Source organism: Bufo gargarizans, chromosome 2, assembly GCF_014858855.1.
Source record: "Bufo gargarizans isolate SCDJY-AF-19 chromosome 2, ASM1485885v1, whole genome shotgun sequence".
NCBI classification, from domain to species: domain Eukaryota; kingdom Metazoa; phylum Chordata; class Amphibia; order Anura; family Bufonidae; genus Bufo; species Bufo gargarizans.
The window spans coordinates 102,816,191-102,835,060 of record NC_058081.1 but is presented as its reverse complement, the minus strand read 5'-3'; the positions used below and the strand labels follow the sequence as shown (position 1 = coordinate 102,835,060).

The window sequence follows — 18,870 nt, the reverse complement described above, 5'->3', positions numbered from 1 at the left end:
TAAAAGTCTTTGTATCCGGAACCAAGAGAACCTGAGGTCAAGGCTATCCGTGACGCAAGAGACGTCTAGTCGGAGCTAACACAGATGTATCCAGGAGGGACAAGTGGGCAGAGCCCCAGGAGATTCGACAGCCGCTGCAAAAGTATATCACACCAATGCAACATGACAAGTATCCGAGATCGCAGACATGAAGATATGATGCCAGCACCGCTGGCTAAATCGAGTTGCCAAGTTGCTAACAAGCCAGGAAGCGATTACTTAGAGTTTTTCATTTTAGCAGCAATGTTATTAAGTTAGAGGACCAAAGAAAAATCTTAACTAGAGACACATTTCCAGAAAGTCCAGAAAATGACCGAAATTTCTTTCTATCTACAGTGGTCATAAAAGAAAAAAAAAATCAAAACAATTGTATAATATGCGTTCTAAGAACCAACACGTTTATCACTAATACAAGGAAAGTAACCTACTTGTAGTTAAACTAATCATAAAGTTTGTGAGTTAGTTTGTGTCGTAAAAGTACACACAAAATTGTGATACATTTATTCCAAGGTAAAACCTGTGTTCCCCAATCCATAATGATTTGGAGCATTTAGCCCTTTATTGCATTTCAGCCTATTCAACCTTCTAATAACGAAATTGAATATGCTGAAAAGGGGGGATTTGTTGTGCCTTTTCATAGGTAAATGCATTGATATCCAATTCATTCTAGTCAAGATGAATGTTCATTGCCTTTAAGAGCCATGCTCGACTATATTTACAATTTTGTATGTCTTGAGTAGGACAAAGTAAGGTCGCACAAAGGTTTCTACTCTTTAGTGTTATTCTTCTCATGAAGGTACCAGTCTGAGAAGAGGACTCCTTGTCTACTTTTAAATTTATGACGGGAGATAAAGATGAGCTCTATGCAGCTGGTGATAATTACCTATACAATTAGGAATTTATTAATGAAGCAAAATATATAATATTCATGTATTCATTTAATGAGCCTTAGTCCTTAGCATAAGACAATCAGTAGGACATATAATATATATTATATTGTTATATGTTATGAAGACATGTATCCAGTATATTATATATATTTCTCATTAGGAGAATATTCGTCTCTAAAAGAGTGTCTGAAGATGTGTGTTTTGTAACAATTATTCACATCTTTGGTATGACAGGAGGTACTGATATCTCTGTGAGAAAACAAGGCCATTCAAGTTATTTCTGATCCATAAATCAACAGTGTGAGAAACATTCAGAGAGACGCCTAGAGGTCTGTCTCTAATTGCTACAAGTGTCAGAATTAATCCCTATAGCTTTGAATTAAAGCTTTTAAGGTCAAATGTATAGAATACATTTTTTTCAGACTTACATAAGTTAACCCTTTATACTATGATGCAAATAGCTTATACAGCAGTGCCACCTAGGTATCAGTAGGTGACATTACAACAGTAACAAAAGTGCATTCTGGGTAAGGCTATGATGTCACATTTTTTATCAATGGTCACTCCCATCCGACAATAATAGGAAAGTTCCAAACTAGGAAGGTGTGTCTAACTGATAAGTTTGTGATCATAAACCATACACAGAAGAGAGATGAACACACACACACACACACACACACACACACACAAGAAAGAGGAGAGGAGAAAGAGAGGAAAGAGAAGTTAGCTCTTTAGAGGGGTCTATCAAGATGAAATCCATGGTGAGATGCGCTATAATGGACCACCCAGCTTTCCTAGGAGCAGAAGTGAGATTTCTACTAGGACTTGGTAAGAGACACAGAAAATGATATTTCATTTTATTAAGACTGATTTGATATTGTGGGTGAAATTATACCATCTAGATTGGCAAATAAATAAATAATTAAATTAATCGATCATCTCCATATTGAGATGTAGTCTTAGGATATTGTGAGACTTCATTCTACCTGCAGAAGAATCAAGACTCATAATCTAGCAAAGCATTAAAGGTTGCATATATGCATATATATATATAAATAAATAACATTCTTTGCCAAGCTAAGTGATGGATTCTAACAGGAAAGACCTATTTCAAGTCCTTCCCATTTAAGATATGATCTAGCAAAGATCCTAGATCCCTGTTATTTTCCTTAATATTCTTACCAAAGTTATATGTGTGAAAATAGTCCAGGATGGGGTAGAAGGATACAGTTATCTCTTCTACGTTATATCCTTGAATGGATTTGCCCATGCCTGAAGTCATGTGAAGTGTAGTTGGTTAGAGGGGGGTGGAATGCATTTAGCATTCCATATTTATGTCTAGGATTAGACATGCCCATCCTGATATCATGAGGTTCTCTCTTAACAGAGGTAATATATATAACTTATGTTCCTACTTTGATATCCTAACCTAATAATAGCTTGGTTATAATGTGACAAGTTAATTCCACTCACATGTATTGTTAAGCTTGTAATGCTTTATATTAACGCTGCATTTGCATGTATCATTGTGTTAATTTACTTTCCTATCATTTGTATGGCAAACCTATCAGACTTTTTTTTACATTCCTTTAGGTCTGGTGGTCCTCCAAAAATAAAGGAAGACACACGGAAACAAATCACTGAACAACGGAACCCCATTTTGCGGAACGGAACACAACGGTCGTGTGCATGAGGCCTTAAACTGCGCCAGATTTATTACAGTGGCTGATGCTGAGCGATAAATCTGTAGCATTCTTAGGCTGTTTAGTCTAAGTTTACACCACTAATAAGTTCACATCTGCATTAGGAATATTACTCCTCTGTCCCGTAATAGGATTAGAATAACTGAATTAAAATGTGAGATGTCCATCACATGACGAACACCCACTGATTTGTAATGAGGCATATCAGGATCTGCCAAAATGCCCATTGTTTTATGGGAGCAGAACGTGCTGCATGCTGCACCTTTTTTTTTCCAGCAAATGTGCTGCAACCTTGCAGATGTGAAAACAGCCTTATTCATCTGCTATTAAAGGGGTTTTCAGGGAGTTTAACAATGATTGCCTATCCTCAGGACAGGTCATCAATATCTGTCACGATCAGTGTGGGGGGGGGGGGCTCCACACTGAATACAGGAGGGAAGGGGAATAGTAACTGGGCCTGGAAACTAGGGAAGAAACAGGTAGTTAGGGCCTGGATTAGGGTTGTTTAGGAGGTGACCTATCAATATGAATAGACCCTGAAGGTAGGACTATTCATAAGCAGGATACCTAGGCCTTTATATCCCTATGAGGCCCTGGAAAAGGTTAGGACCAAAGACAACCTATTCCTCCCCAGATAGACAAATGGAAGTCTCTGTCTCAGGCCCAGATACAAACAGGGAATATAACAAACACAAACGCGACACTTAACTTCTGTAGAGACGGACGAGCAGGACCACCAGAGACAAACTCGCACCAGCTCAGCCAAACCCAAATGAAGCCATCTACCACATAGCCTGACCCCACCCTTCTGACTATCAAGGGAAGTGAGCATTAACCCTATCAACACTGAATAAAGTGATCTCCGTGCTCTCCTAACATCAGTCACCTAAGGGACCGTGACACTTATCAGCCGTCTTACTAGGCCACTGATATGACATCCATCGGTCACATGGCCTATGTGCAGCTCAGTCACATTCAAGAGGATGGACCTGAGCTGCAGTACCAAGAGCAGCAACTATAAAATGTACAGCGCTGTACTTGGTGAGCTGTGAAGAGGCCAGAAACGCTCACTAGGCTCTTTAGTGGTGATTCTGGGTGTTGGAACCCTCCAGATCAGATACTGATTATGCATTTGATACTAAACCCATTAAACTGTTATAAATAATACTAAAAACAAAAAGTTATTCTACTGTATTGCCATATCTATTTACTGGCATATACTTACCTTCTCTGGGGTAACATACAGCAGCTTTATAATTGGATCTTTTTTGGAGAGCTGCAAGTAAATACTGGAAGCTTCTGCATCAGTCTTATCTCCAGTAAGATACGTGGCTGGAATCTAGATAGAACCAACTAACAGTTAATATGATTAAATTAAATCAGGGCCGTGTGTGTCTTTACCATTCTGCAGTTTCAAATGAAAAGAATCTGAATATCCTATTTACAAGTAAGCCACAGACATTAGATGCATTCGTTGCTACTCATATGACACACAACTCAATTGAACAGGCATTTGATTTCAACAGAGGGTGACAATTGTCTGCGAGGTACCTGTGGCCCTGCCCATTGCTGGGAAGCATCATCAGACACACACTGCCACATCAGTCGATGGGTAGTGTCTGGTACTGCAGCTCATTAAACGGCATTTGGGTAGCAATACCACCGAAGTATGCTGACTGAAAATGATCACCGAGTATGGCCAGGTGAGGGTATGTTTAGATGATAACTTCTAGCATGGATTTTAGCTTGTGTTCCATGTTAAACTCCATGTATAATGTCTCCAGTGGGGATCTATGATGTAGCGCATATGGCTTGGATAATTCCATGTGCAGACTTAAAATCTGTGTCCCACAAAAGCATCATGTCAACTCTTAAAGGCTTTGTACACAATTTGTTTTGAATGCATTTAACTTATTTTGGAGGTACAAATAATTTTTTCAGTTGGTCTTTATTAAAAATATTGAGCAGTTATGTCACAAAGGGTTAACTGTCTAGCTGTGTGAATGGTACTTCCTTAGACATCTAATAAACCTTATCTCTTAATTACTAAAAGGTCATAAAAATGCCTATTTAAGCCACATTCTTATCAGTAAGATAATTGAGCTACAATGAGTGTTTAGGAGGTCAGAGATCAGGAGCCGTCAGCTGAGCTGCCTGACAGTACTGAGTGAAAACAGACAGCAATATTAAAGCTATACAGAGAAAAAGGTCTACATTTTTTTAAATAAAGACCAAATGAAAAAATAATTTTTGGCTCAAAAAGAGTACAATGCAAAAATAACACGACCAAAAAAAAATTGGATCGCCTTTAAGGTGGTAACTGTAGCAGGTAGCCAAACTGTGGTTAGCGCCATTAAAGCCAGCATGTGGATCCATGGCAGTGCCAATTCACAGTGAAATCTGAGGCCTCACATTTTTGCCACAGGATTTCCTTTTAGGGTCCATTCACACGTCCACAATTTCGTTCCGCCCATTCATCTCTATGGGGCAGCATGATGTGCTACCCGGATCCGGAATTGCGGATCCGCACTTCCGCGTCCACAATTCCGATCCCGAAAAAAATAGAACATGTCCTATTGTCCGCAATTGCGGACAAGAATAGGCATTTTCTATTAAGTGCCGGCGATGTGCGTTCCGCATTTTGCGGACTGCACATCGCCGATGTCTGTGTTTTGCGGATCCACAAAACACACTGGTGTGAATGGAACCTTAATCAGCAGCTGCCTTTTTCAACATGGACAACCAGCTGTCTCAGTATGCTCTTAGACTATTCTGCTGCTCAAGATGAGCATTTGGGGGCTCACAGTGCTTTTACATGCCATGATTTTAGAGAACAGACTGATACTGCATGTCACCACTACTAATATTAACCTATGGTGTGTAAGAAATCACATGCAACCACACAAGCTACACAACAGCACATGCACACGTGATTTCAGCTGTCTCCATAGGTTAACATTTGCACCGATAACACACAGTGTGCAATAAATCGCAGTGTAAAAATCACTGAGGAGCTTGGACTGTACCATCCAGTTATATTATATGGAACAAGGAAACCTAGGGGGAACCATATATTTTAAAAGAAAACTAGGCGTTTTGTGACTTTTTGGGGTTACTTGTGCAAACATTTTGCGACTTTATTCATATTTCACACCACTTTGTCCAGTTTTGAGAGGTGGGTGTAAAAGTGAACAGAGTTAGCCATGTTAAAGGGTTTCTGTCACCAGAATTAACCCTATTAAACTGGTTGACATTAGCGATTTGCTAATGTCAGCAGACCCCAACTCTCCTAATCTTATGCTTATGGATGCCCCAGTTACTGCACAATTTTAACTTTGAGGATATGCAAATTAGGCTCTAGGAGCAGGGGGAGTGTCGCTCCATGCTCCTAGAGACTCCATCTCCCACCTCAAGGCACGCCCTGCCGTCCTTGATTGACAGGCCAGCGTTAATCTCCACCTGCCGACCCTGTGTGCTGGATAAATCTCGCACCTGCGCAGTGCCGTTTACCCAGCACACAGGGCTGGCAGGAGGAGACGAACGCTGCCTGGCCCTGTCAATCAAGGACAGCAGGGCGTGACATGAGGTGGGAGAACTTCTAGAAGCAGGAGCAAATTTGCATATCAAAGTTAAAATTGTGCAGTAAACGGGGCAACCATAAGCATAAGAATAGGAGAGTTAGGATCTGCTGACATTAGCACATCGCAGTTTAATAGGGTTAATTCTGGGGACAGAAACCCTTCTTTAAGGAGTTGCACTTTTTATAAAACCGCAAAAAGACTTGCAACCTCCTGCAAAGCTGATTTCAATATTACTCTCATGATATATTTTCCAATGTAATGTCATAAAAATCGATGATTACATCTGCAAACTCTTCAAAGTTAAATTTCATTTTTCTTAGAGCATAGGTGTGATGCAATAAAATATGTAACAAGTGTAACTGCATCCACTAAAGACCACCAAAGTGGCAAACATGGGGGTCTGGAAAGAAAGCATGTGATGCACCTTCTTCATAAGTTGTATCACCTGATCCCTGTCTGCCAGCTCTGAAAAGGATCATGACTCCTACACTTGACAGAGATCATGTGATACACCAGATCACTTAAGTGGATGCAACTCTAGCCATTAGTACACCTGTATTAGCATATTACACTGATCCTCTTAGTCACAGACACACAGATGGGATTAAATATATTAAAATTCTTACATCTAGAGTGGTAAGCTTCTGGACCTGGTCAACTATCAGGGAACGGAGGGGAGAGATGACAATGGAGACACCAGGGGACACGCAGCCCGGCAGCTGGTAACACAAACTCTTCCCGCCACCTGAAAAAAAATTCAGATTATATATCAACTTACAACCTCATTACCTAAAGCTTAAATAATGTCAGTTACTTTCCATGTTGTTCTCCAACTACTTTTCATAAAAACCGACTTAGAGGCTCAGATATATGAGCTAATTTTCACCCCAAATCTGAGCCTCTTAGGCTACTTTCACACTAGAGTTTCTATTTTCCGGTATTGAGATCAGTCATAGGGTCTCAATACCGGGGAAAAAAAGCTTCCTTTTTGTCCTCATTCATTGTCAATGGGGACAAAATGTAACTGAACAGAACAGAGTGCTCCAAAATGGATTCCGTTCCGTTCTCATCCCGAAGAGAAAACCGCAGCATGCTACGGTTTGCCTTCTGTCCTGGGACAGACCAATCATGACCCACAATGCAAGTCAATGAGGATGGATCCGTCCTCCATTGACTTTCAATGGAGTTCACAACGGATCCGTCTTGGCTATGTTAAAGATAATACAACCGGATCCTATTTCTATTTCTCTACTTTTATGTTAGTAATACCTCCGAAAATATGAATTACTTTACATTCCCCATATGTCTACTTCATGTTTGGATCATTTTGGGAATGCCATTTTATTATTTGGGGATGTTAGCAGGCTTAGAAGTTTAGAAGCAAATCTTGAAATTTTTCTGAAAATTCCAAAAACCCACTTTTTCAGGTGCAGTTCAGGTCTGAAGTCACTTTGTGAGGCTTACATAATAGAAACCACACAAAAATTACCCCATTTTAGAAACCACACCCCTCAAGGTATTCAAAACTGATTTTACAAACTTTGTTAACCCTTTAGGTGTTCCACAAGAATTAGTGGAAAATAGAGATAACATTTCAAAATGTCACCTTTTTGGGGCAGAAATTCCATTTGAATCCATTTTTTTCCAGCTACAAAGCAAGGGTTAACAGCCAAACAAAACTCAATATTTATTTCTCCGATTCTGTAGTTTACAGAAACACCCCATATGTGGTCGTAAACTGCTGTACGGGCACACGGCAGGGCGCAGAAGGAAAGGAACGCCACATGGTTTTTGGAGGGCAGATTTCACTGGGATAATTTTAAGCTGCCATGTCACATTTGAAGACCCCCTGATGTACACCTAGAGTAGAAACTCCAAAAAAGTGACCCAATTTTAGAAACTACACCCCTCAATGTATTAAAAACTGATTTGACAAACTTTGTTAACCCTTTAGGTGTTCCACAAGAATTGATGAAAAATAAAGTGAAATTCTGAAATTTCATCTCTTTTGGCAGATTTTCCATTTTAATCCCTTTTTTCCCAGTTACAAAGCAAGGGTTAACAGCCAAACAAAACTCAATATTTATGGCCCCGATTCTGTAGTTTACAGAAAACACCCCACATGTGGTCGTAAACTGCTGTACTGGAACACAGCAGAGCGCAGATGGAAAGGAACGCCATACGGTTTTTGAAGACAGATTTTGCTCGTTTTTTGACACCATGTCCCATTTAAAGCCCCCCTGATGCACCCCTAGAGTAGAAACTCCAAAAAAAAGTGACCCCATTTTGGAAACTAAAGGGATAAGGTGGCAGTTTTGTTGGTACTATATTAGGGTACATATGATTTTTGGTTGCTCTATATTACACTTTTTGTGAGGCAAGGTAACATGAAATAGCTGTTTTGCCACTGTTTTATTTTTTGTTATTTGCAACATTCATCTGACAGGTAAGATCATGTGGTATTTTTATAGAGCAGGTTGTCACGGACGCGACAATACCAAATAGGACTATTTTTTTGGTTGTTTGTTTTAGTTTTACATAAAGCTTTTTTGAAGAAAATGATTTTTTAGTGTCTCCACATTCTGAAAGCCGTAGTTTTATTTATTTTTTGGGCGACTGTGCAGGGGCTCATTTTTTTCGGCATGAGGTGACGGTTAGAGTGGTACTATTATAGGGTGTATATGACTTTTTTGATTGCTTGCTATTACACTTTCTGTAATGTAGGGTGAGCAAAATTAATTTTTTTACGGTATTTACCTGAGGGGTTAGGTCATGTGGTATTTTTATAGAGCAGGTCGTTACAGACGCGGCAATACCCAATACGTACACTTTTAAGAGCATTTTTAAAACCATCATTTTTTGTTTTCTTTTGGCCGATTGTCTTCGGTAGCGATGAGGTGACTGTTAGATTGGTACTATTTTGGGGGGTATACGCATTTTTGATCGCTTGGTGTTGCACTTTTAGTGATGTAAGGTGACCAAAAAATGGTTTATTTGGCTTTTTTTTAGGGTGTTCATCTGAGGGGTTAAGTCATGTGTTAGTTTTATAGAGCCGGTCGATACGGATGCGGCGATACCCAATATGTGTACTTTTCTTTTTTCTCCTATTTTGGCAAAAGGATACTTTTAAAGTTTCAAGTAAAAAAATAAATAAATTTTTTGGGGGGAAAACTTTTTTTTTTTTTTTTTTCTTCAGTTGATTCTTTTTGTCCCACTCTGGGACTTCAACTTTTGGAGGTCTGATCCCCTTTACAATGCATTCCAATACTTCTGTATTGGAATGCATTGGCTGTAAGTGTAATACAGTATGTATTACACATACAGCTTCCTGCCTGTGAGATCCAGGGGGCTGGATCTCACAGGCTCTCCCCCGGTAGGCAGCCCCGATGCCTAAGGAAGGCATTGCGCTGCCTTCCATGCCATCAGGTCCCCGTCACAGCAGCACAGGGACCCGATGGCAGCTCCGATTCCCGCGAGGATATCGAAATGTGCCGCGGTTAGCACTGACCGCGGCACATCAAGGGTTAATGTGCCGGCATGCAGCAGGGGTCCGGCTATCAGTGACTGCCAGACCCCTGCGGTGGATCGGGCGGGCGCATTCCCTGCACCCGCCCGATCACAGTGCTGTACATGTACGGCTCTGTTCCTTTAAGTCATGTACGGCGCGTGTCCTCTAAGGGTTAAATGGTAATGCCCTCTGTGCGACTAATTTTGATTTGCACGATACAATAATTATCCAGGATTTAAGGTTTTGGTGCTCTCCAACTAAATATTATTTGCTAGGCAAGTTGCCCAGATTCAATATCACATAAGCAAGGGGCAGTTTATAACAGTACCTTTGTTGTTTTTGTCCTATCTAGTAAGGCTGAAAAAAAATGAGGTTGTAAAGTTATGCAAATGAGGGGCAGTGTTCTGGCTTGAAGTGCCCAGGTCTCTCAGCGATCTACACGGCTAACCCCTCCCCCATTGTATTCTCTGGCCCCGCTGGCCCGCCCCATAATGATCTTGCATCATACTCTTCAGTTCTCGTCTGCCAAGCCCGCCGGGCCAAGGCATTTTTTTCATCCCGTGTCAGTTCAGTTTTTCCGCAAAAAAAAATGCAAAATACAGAATGCACACGGATGTCATCCATATTCTTTGCGGACCGCAAAATACATACGGTTGTGTGCATAAGGCCTTACTAGATGGGACAAAAACAAGAAAGGTACTGTTATAATTGTGTGCGTGTACAAGAACGCTATATAAGCAGTCCAAAACATGAAAACTTGTGACAGACTCCCTTTAAATTTAATTTTATTGGGATTTTATGTGGTAGACCAACACAAAGTAGTAAGTATGTGTGAAGTGAAAAGAAAATGATTTTTCAAAAAAGTTTTAATAAATAAAAGTCTAGAAAGTCGCTCCTAACCTGAAAAATTTAGTCACCAAATTTAAAATATATATAATTATGGTATAATAAAAAAAATAATTAAAAGACTTACCTAGGGTTGTCACGATACCAAAATTTTGACTATTTCCGTACCATAAAAAAGTACTGCGATACTTGATACCACGTGAAAAAAATAAAACGCCAAAAAAGCGGCATGCATTCCACATTTTATGGAACGTTTGGACCATAATAGAACAGTCCAATCCTAATTTTTGTGACATGGTGACAAAAAAAAAAAAAAAAGCAAATTGCAATTTTTTTTTTTTTTCCTGTTACGGCGTTCACCACATAGGAGATATTTTTTTAGCAGTTCGCACGATTTTGGGTGTGGCGATAAGACTTACCCGTAGGCATTAGAATGAAGCAATCCTCTCCACATAAGGAGGCATTGATGGCTTCCAGCTGGTTAGTTCGAAAGCGGTGCAACCCAAATTTCTTATGGAATATCTTCATCATTTCTTTCGAGTGGGGAAAGGTGAAGCCCCGAAATCGCTCATGAGCTGGGTTCTCTATTGGTGGCTTTATGAAAGAATCTGAGAGACATAAGAGTGGGTCAATTTTCCACATCACATAATGTTAAAAAATAAGAAAGAAATGAAGATGAGCAAATGAGTCAGACAAATGTAGAAGAATCCATCAAAATATCTTAAACAGGAAAATTACATTTCTCGTTAAGGTCATTGGGGGACACAGCACCATGGGTATACACACCCAGCTACTAGTGATGAGCGAACTTCTGTTTTAAGTTCGGCGTCTAAAGTTCGGGTTCGGGTTAGCGGAGAATCCCGATATGGATTCCGAATTCCGTTGTGGTCCGTGGTAGCGGAATCAATAATCGGCCATTATTGATTCAGCTACCACGGACCACAACGGTATTCGGAATCCATATCGGGATTCTCCGCTAACCGGAAGCCGAACTTTAGACGCCGAACTTAAAACAGAAGTTCGCTCATCACTGCCAGCTACCACTAGGAGGCGACACGAGATATGAAAAAGGTTGGCTCCGCCCAGGTGGGCCATAGCCTCTCCACAAAACTAGGCTAATCAGTTTTTGTCTAGTGTCTGTAGGAGGCAGACATGACCTGCTGTTTTTTTGCAGGTCTTGCTGCTTTTTTAATTATTTTATTCCTTTTTCTTTTCGTCTGCAGGTCTCGGTCTGCTGCAGGATGGGGCTTTATCATAGATAACCACTTTAGTTGCACCCTCTGCGGGCGCGTACTTTGAGTACCTCGCATCCGCAGTGGCATGCCGGCAATCCCATGCAAGTGCGAGTTTGCTGAAGGGGCGCCCTTGAAGACGCCGGACGGTAAGTATTTTCCCCCTGTGTCCTTCCCCTATGTGGTACCCCGGATTAGCCCCCCTTCCTGGCCACGGGATGGGATTCCATATTTTTCGGTGGTCTTTTGTTTCCCCCGTCCCCCTTTTTTACTCTCCCTGGCCACCCACTCCTCACCATCCTGGTTTTAGGCGCATCCTCGGCCTCTCCTTCCAATTTACCATTAGCATTTTTCTCCGGCCTGTACCTTGGTCCCAGGTGCTCCTTTTACCCAGTTTATCCCCTCCCCGTGCATCGCTTTCCCACAGGAGGCCCCCCCACCTGTTTTTCTTTCTCCGGAGGGCCCCCGTTTTCCAGCGGTTCTTCTATCATCTCCCTCAGGCCCCCCCTTCTGCGTGCACCCCTTCCCTGTCCCAAGCCATAGGGAATCTAGCCCTGCCCTCCCAAATCCATGGTGGAGTTAGTGGACCACTTGCTTGCCAAATTGCAGCCGCCTCTGCCAACGGGGTACGTTCATGCTCAGACACCAGGTCCAGTAATCGATCTAGGGTTGTCTCAACTAGGTCCTGCTCCTCTTCTGTGTCCTAGGGTCACTCCAGGACAGAAATCCCTGCTCTCATGCGGCAGCATCCGCCCCCCTGGGAGTCCTTTGCCACCTGATATAGACCGAGGCAGGAAGCAGAGTCCAATAGCAGCCTAGGGTCTCCCCTCATAGGTTCCGCTCACCCCCTGCATCCTGGTTTCCTCCCAGGACTAGCACTGAGGGGAATGCCTCAGGTTTCTCTCGCCTCATCGGGGGACTCCTCTGCACCGATTCTGACTCGGAACAGAGCGGTCTTCCACCATGCAGAATCTCTCTGGGTTGTCAAAGACAAATGTCCACTGAGGAACCTCTCCTCTCCAGGGTTGGTACCGCCTTTAGTGGATTTTCAGATGTCATTCCCCTAGTTGCACAGGTAATTATCCATACAGGTAAGTCGGCTTGCCGCCTCTGCAGTAGATGGTGCTTTACCCGCCACCGTGTTTAGCACGCCGGCACACCTATGTGGTGTCCCAGGTATGTACTCCTTCCCCTTCACAGGGGGGTACTTGTACCACTGCCAAATGCTGTATCCAGCAGACTTTCCTGGTTCCAATGTATCTCCTTTTCAGCTGGAGTAATTTCACTATTACCGGGGGGCTATTTTATACACACCCTCCTAGTCTGAGAGTGTTCCAGGCCACTATATTACATCTCCAAGTCCTGTTATGCACCAGACAATCACACTCCCTCCGCCATGGGCAGGTTGTTGGCCATCATGCTAGGTTTGTTCTTTGTCAACCCTATAAAAAACTACTGTATTCTGCACAGCCGCGCTACCCCATTTCATGGATGGAGTACTCGCATTGTTGTTACTGCCTCTCTGTTTTGTTGAGTTACACGGCCCAGTCCTGGCAGAGTACCTGGATTACCACTGGATGTTCTATCCTGCAGGGATACGAAGAATTATGAGCACCAGCCGCTACTGCAGTTTTCAGGTCATCGCTGGACGTCCTCTCCGATATGGCTGTGACAGGACTAGCAAGCGCAACACACCTACTTGGGTGAAATTTTCCGCTGCTCACTCTGATATCGGATATGGTCCCGTAGTTCTTCCAAGGTCCGGGCGTTCTTGGTACTCCCTTATGTTCTCTGATTAGTGTGCTACATGACAGAAGTGCCGTTCGCTTGGGCCTTGCCGGTGTCTGCACCTGTCAGTTTCTTCCCCCTTCCTTAGGGGTTTCATTGTGCTCTGCTGGTAGCTGGTTTCTACATGTCAGTGTAGTCTCTCCCAGCTTCCCCTGCCGAATTCTGCATACTTTTCTGACATATGGATGTCTGGCTATCCAGGGTGCTGTACTTGCCCCTTCCGGGGCAGTGTTATACAATATGCTTGTCACTACACTTGGGATGGTTGGTCTAACCATGGCAGCTTTTTTTCCCCTTATGGTTGCTACACTTTTCCTTTGATAGTCTGGCTATTATTGTCCTCATGTGGTCCAGTTCTGTGGACCCTACTTGAGCCTTTGACTGGGTAATCCTGCCCCTATGATTCTTAGACCATTTAACTGGCCGGTTCCCTCTGGGGAAGCTACTCATGGCATCTGACTGCACATCAGCTGCTTCTTTAGACCCAGTTTGGTTCTTTTCCCTCCTGGGTCCCCATAGGCTTGTTTCCTTCTTGAGATTCTAACCTCTCTTCCCATCTCCCCAGGTTCAGGTCCTGGTACTTGGGAGTTTGTTGCTCCGTTTTGCAATTTACATTCGTATTGGCCACTTCTGGGATGGAGCTTTCCCTCAATTTAAGAAATGTTCCTCCTTAGACTGTTTGGAGTCCTCTCTCTCACACAAGTGTGTCTCCACTAGTATTACCAGGGCCTGCGACTTTTTTTCCTGAGACTTCATGTGGCCAGGGTCTGGTCTTCCATTTCACAGTGTTATTTTGTTCCAGTATTTCTGAGGCTCGATTGTCGCCTCCTTTGTTTGGGAATCATGTCTTTACGTTCCCTTCTCCTGGCCATTACCGAGGACCCCCTTCACCCCCAGAGGTTGGCTGCTTTCTCTGGCAGGAGAAACACTAGGGCGTTTCTTTTTCCACCTGCATTGCAGTGGAAAGAGGCTTGCTCCCTCCTCCCATGGTGAGTCTTTGCTATTCTTTCAATCGTTCAGCCTCCAGTGCTTCCTTGTTTCCTCTCTACCCTGGCCTTCACATGGTGTTTGCCACGGACAGGCCATGTTTTTAGTCCGACACAAATAAGAGTTTTTTTCCTTGCCGGGTCCTCTTACTAGTTGGGTTCCTTTGCTTCCAGGCCTTATGGAATCTCCTTTGTTTTGCTGAGGGGTGGTCCACAGGGTCGGTCTTTAGCTTGTCTCCAGAAAGCTTTTTCCTTGGTTCAGGACTGCTCCTGTCCTTTTCCCAGGCATTTTCTCTCCCGCCAGGTTCCCTCATAGTCTAATTCTTCTTGTTGGGTCTGTCCTCTTATAGATCCTCCTCCTGGAGCATCCTTCTTTATGCAGAGCGCTAGGCCATTACCAACAGACACCTTCCGGTTGTGCTGCTCTCCTGTTTCTTCAGGGGGAGCCCTGGTTCTTCCAGATCCTTCCTCGGGTTCTCTAGTGCGCACTTGTTCTACTCTTGGTTCTTGCGCAGGACATCTAGCCCTAGTTCCTATTCTCTAGCTTCTTATTTTTCCCACCTTTGGTGGAGCTGGGCGTTTGCCTTTGTTCCTTTCTTGCATCTGGCCTTTTTTCCCCAGGCACTTGTCCTTGGGATCCTGGCGGTCTCCCATAATTTTTTTCTTTGGAACCATTTCATGCTATGGCCCCTCCTGGTCTGGTTGGGTCACAGGGTTCTCCAGCACCTGTGCATCCAACTTTTTGGATGAGATTTCCTTCCCAATCTCGGGGAATGCTTTGGGACGTCCCATGGTGCTCTGTCCCCCAATGACAATTAACAAGAAAATTGGATTTTTGTACTTGCTGTAAAATCCGTTTCTTGTTCAATTCATTGGGGGACACAGATCCCACAATTTGTTTTCATTTGTCTTCTGTCACCGGGCTGCTGTTCTTTTTCCTTCCCCCATCCAGGACATGTTGGTTCTTTGCTTTTGTTTCCCTGTCCTACTGATATTGGTACAAACTGATTAGCCTAGTGTCTGTGGAGAGGGTAAAACCCACCTGGGCGAAGCCAACCTTTTTCATATCTAGTGTCGCCTCCTTGTGGTAGCTGGGCGCACACGCCTGGTGCTGTGTCCAATTAATTAAACGAGAAACGGATTTTAAGTACAAAAATCCAATTATCTTAAGATTTGTAGATTGGAGACCTGGCTGTAAGCAGATGGCAGGTGCTTATCCCTGTACAACAAAATAATCAGGCTACTAAATCATGCTGAGGGGGCCAATTATGACTGCACATCTAAGATTTTCAGAAACGTTTGTAATGGCAACTTTCCTTGGTAATAATGGCACATTGTGAGGGGGCGCAGAAGCTGGTCAATTTAATATGGGGTTTTCATGATGAGATACCTTTAAAGTGGACCTGTTACCGCAATGCAATCTGCAGTCAGCATAGATTCAGAAAAACATGTACCGTAATTTTTTTAACTGATGACCTATTCTCTGGATAGGTCATGAGCATCTGATCGGTGGGGGTCTGATACTCAGAACCCCCGAAGATCAGCTGTTTGAGAAGGCACCGAGGCTCCTGTGAGCGCTGCAGCCTTCTCGCAACTTTCCCTAGGCCAGTGATGACACGGTCAGCGGTCACATGACCTAAGAACAGCTCAGCCCCATAGAAGTGAATGGTGCTGAGCTGCGACACCAAGCTCAGCCGCTATACTAAGTACAGTGTTATGCTTGGTAAGCACGGAGAAGGACAGGGCGCTCAAACAGCAGATCAGCGGGGGTTCCGGGTGTCAGACCCCCACCAATCAGATATACTCTGGATAGGTCATTAGTTATGAAATGGAAAACCTTTTTAAACCTCCGCACTTATACAGCGAATGCTATCAATCACTGAATACACATCTCATGTGTACTGAGAGCTGGTCACAGGAGAGATACAAATGTATAAATTACACGTTTTACTGAATCTTTTCCCACAAAACTATATAGCAATCTGCTCAGCTCCTCCTGTCCTATACCATCTTGTCTACAGACTGCATTGTATTTTGTAGTGACAGGTTCACTTTTAATGTATTTGTATTATATTTAGTACTTACCTGATGATCCAGAGGGATTAGAAGTTTTCACAGAAGATGGTATAGAAATACTGCTCTTTGTAAAAAGTGGTGCTTCTCGTATTGTGGGGTACTGTGATGGTAACGGTTTGGTAGTAGGTGGTGCCACTGGGCTGTCCATGCACTGCACTTCGTCAATGTCTTCAATGTCAAAATTGTCAATATCAAAGTACATGTCATCAATGTCGTCGGGATCTGGTTGATGTACAGATGGCTTGGCACATGTACTAGAGGTGAGTGGTTTTTCACTGTATGGCGTATCGAAACGACTGACAAAAGCAGAGTCCTGGAGACTGGAGGAATATTTAGCTGTAGAATCAGTGGCCTTAAAGGAAAACAAGCTTTTGTTTTCTGTCCGAGGTTCACTTAAAGTGCTACAATCCACTGAAAAGTCCTTTGCTTTTGGCTTGTCAGCAGTGAGTGAGTTAAATCTAAAAACATTCCCTAATGGGCGTTGTGATGAAGCCTCAAAGGGCGGGGTACCCAAGTCTTGAGTCGAGTCGTTTGTTTTGGAAGAGGATGGTTTCGGACCACCGGATAACAGAGGAGCTTCTAAAGGTGTATATTTCAGCACAGAGTCATCAGACAAGAGTCTTTTCCTGACAAAAAATAATAATAATGTAAGGAACTTATTAAAATAAATACAAAGAAAAAAAAGTTTGGATAATACAGAAAGTATATCTGATTTACCTACCAAATGTTCCTGTGCTTCTGTAGTTCCTTTCCACAGGAAAGGAGCTGCAGCTCAGTGTTGGGAATTCTATCAACTAGCTTGCAAATATCCAGCATTACAGCGCAGAGTTCGGATGATACTAAGAAGTATAAAGAATCACAAAAATACATCAACTTCCATCTTCAACAAGACAACATTCTGTGATGGCACTAGCACAGGATGCTACCTACCCTCTGAAGAAGACGACACACAGTCCTTTCGGAGATGTTCAGTAGTATTCTCCTCTGCAGTTCCAGAGGTGACTGATGACTTCCGCAGAGAACTACAGTAAAAATATAGACTTAAAAAGGTTGTCCAGCCTTTACCTCAGGAAAGGCCATCACTAGCCAATCAGACGACGTCCAACTCCCTGCATCCTCTTAGATTAGCTGTTCGAAAGTAGCTCTATCATGAGAAGTTGACGTCGAAACTACACCTTGTAACGGAGTTAGTTCATTACTACAGCGCTGCTCCTATCGCTGGAGATACATCCAAACAGATGATTGGCGACGGTACAGGATGTTTGTCTTCTGCCGATTAGCTAGTGATGGCTTATCTTGAGCATAGGCCATCACCTAGTAAAAGGCTGGACAACCCCTTGAAAATATGCCTGGGGATGATGACATTACCAAGATGCAGCAATGTTTTAGCAATGGTAAAAACTGAATGAAACTATGATGGAAACTATGTACTACTTACCAGATGCCCCTGAGCACAGGGGGAGAGGACACACTACTACTATTGGTTGGAGATGGAGGAATAAAATCTTCATCACACTCATCCTCAGCAGGGATCTCCTCGGCCAGGGCATCTGCATAAATGTCATCATCACAAATGACATCCAAAATATCTTTCCCACTTTCATCTAATAAAAAGAAAAGTTAGGGAAACTAGAGCCAAAAAAAAATAAAAAATAATCGTGCTATAACATATGGTTCAAATCCAAGATGGTACATAAAAACCTAACAAGTGAATACATTTATTCTGCAATACTAATGTGTATTTTGAATAATGGAGATACAGAATTAACCTCAGAACAACTAACAAGATGGCGCCATTGAAAGAACTGCAAAGATGATTCAGATACACATCAGATGTAATATATAAAAAATGTTTTATTATCTGATGAAGTTACATGTCTAAAGACTACAAATGCACTTCTCCTGGGTTTTTAAGACATTTCCTGTTCTGATTTCTGCAAAGTTCACTATTTAAGGTGCTGTCTAATAAAGACAAGACTTTCCTGTAAAATGGCTCTCAATCTGCTGTTATGACCGATGCACTTCCAATAAATAGTTGTTGATATAAGCTGGTCTACTCACAGCTCTATGACATCCACATGTTGTAACATATGGACAGGTTGGGGGAGAATTATCAAATTGGTGTAAAGTAGAATTAGCCTAGTTGCCCACAGCAACCAATCAGATTCCACCTTTCATTTTTCACAGCTCGTCTGGAAAATGAAAGGTGGAATCTGATTGG

The 18,870-nt window shown here is 42.6% G+C and overlaps 1 protein-coding gene across 1 annotated transcript in view; it reads right to left on the bottom strand.

Moving 5' to 3' along the window:
• BLM (BLM RecQ like helicase) overlaps positions 1-18,870 on the bottom strand; it is an 84,897-nt gene that overhangs the window by 50,642 nt on the left and 15,385 nt on the right. Inside the window, exons 4-10 of the mRNA XM_044279334.1 lie at positions 18,088-18,253; positions 17,580-17,671; positions 17,371-17,488; positions 16,659-17,275; positions 10,987-11,175; positions 6,840-6,958; positions 3,858-3,971 (exon numbers count right to left, since the gene is read on the bottom strand). Of these exons, the coding sequence (XP_044135269.1) occupies positions 3,858-3,971; positions 6,840-6,958; positions 10,987-11,175; positions 16,659-17,275; positions 17,371-17,488; positions 17,580-17,671; positions 18,088-18,253 (1,415 nt within the window). The remainder of the gene's footprint in view (positions 1-3,857; positions 3,972-6,839; positions 6,959-10,986; positions 11,176-16,658; positions 17,276-17,370; positions 17,489-17,579; positions 17,672-18,087; positions 18,254-18,870) is intronic.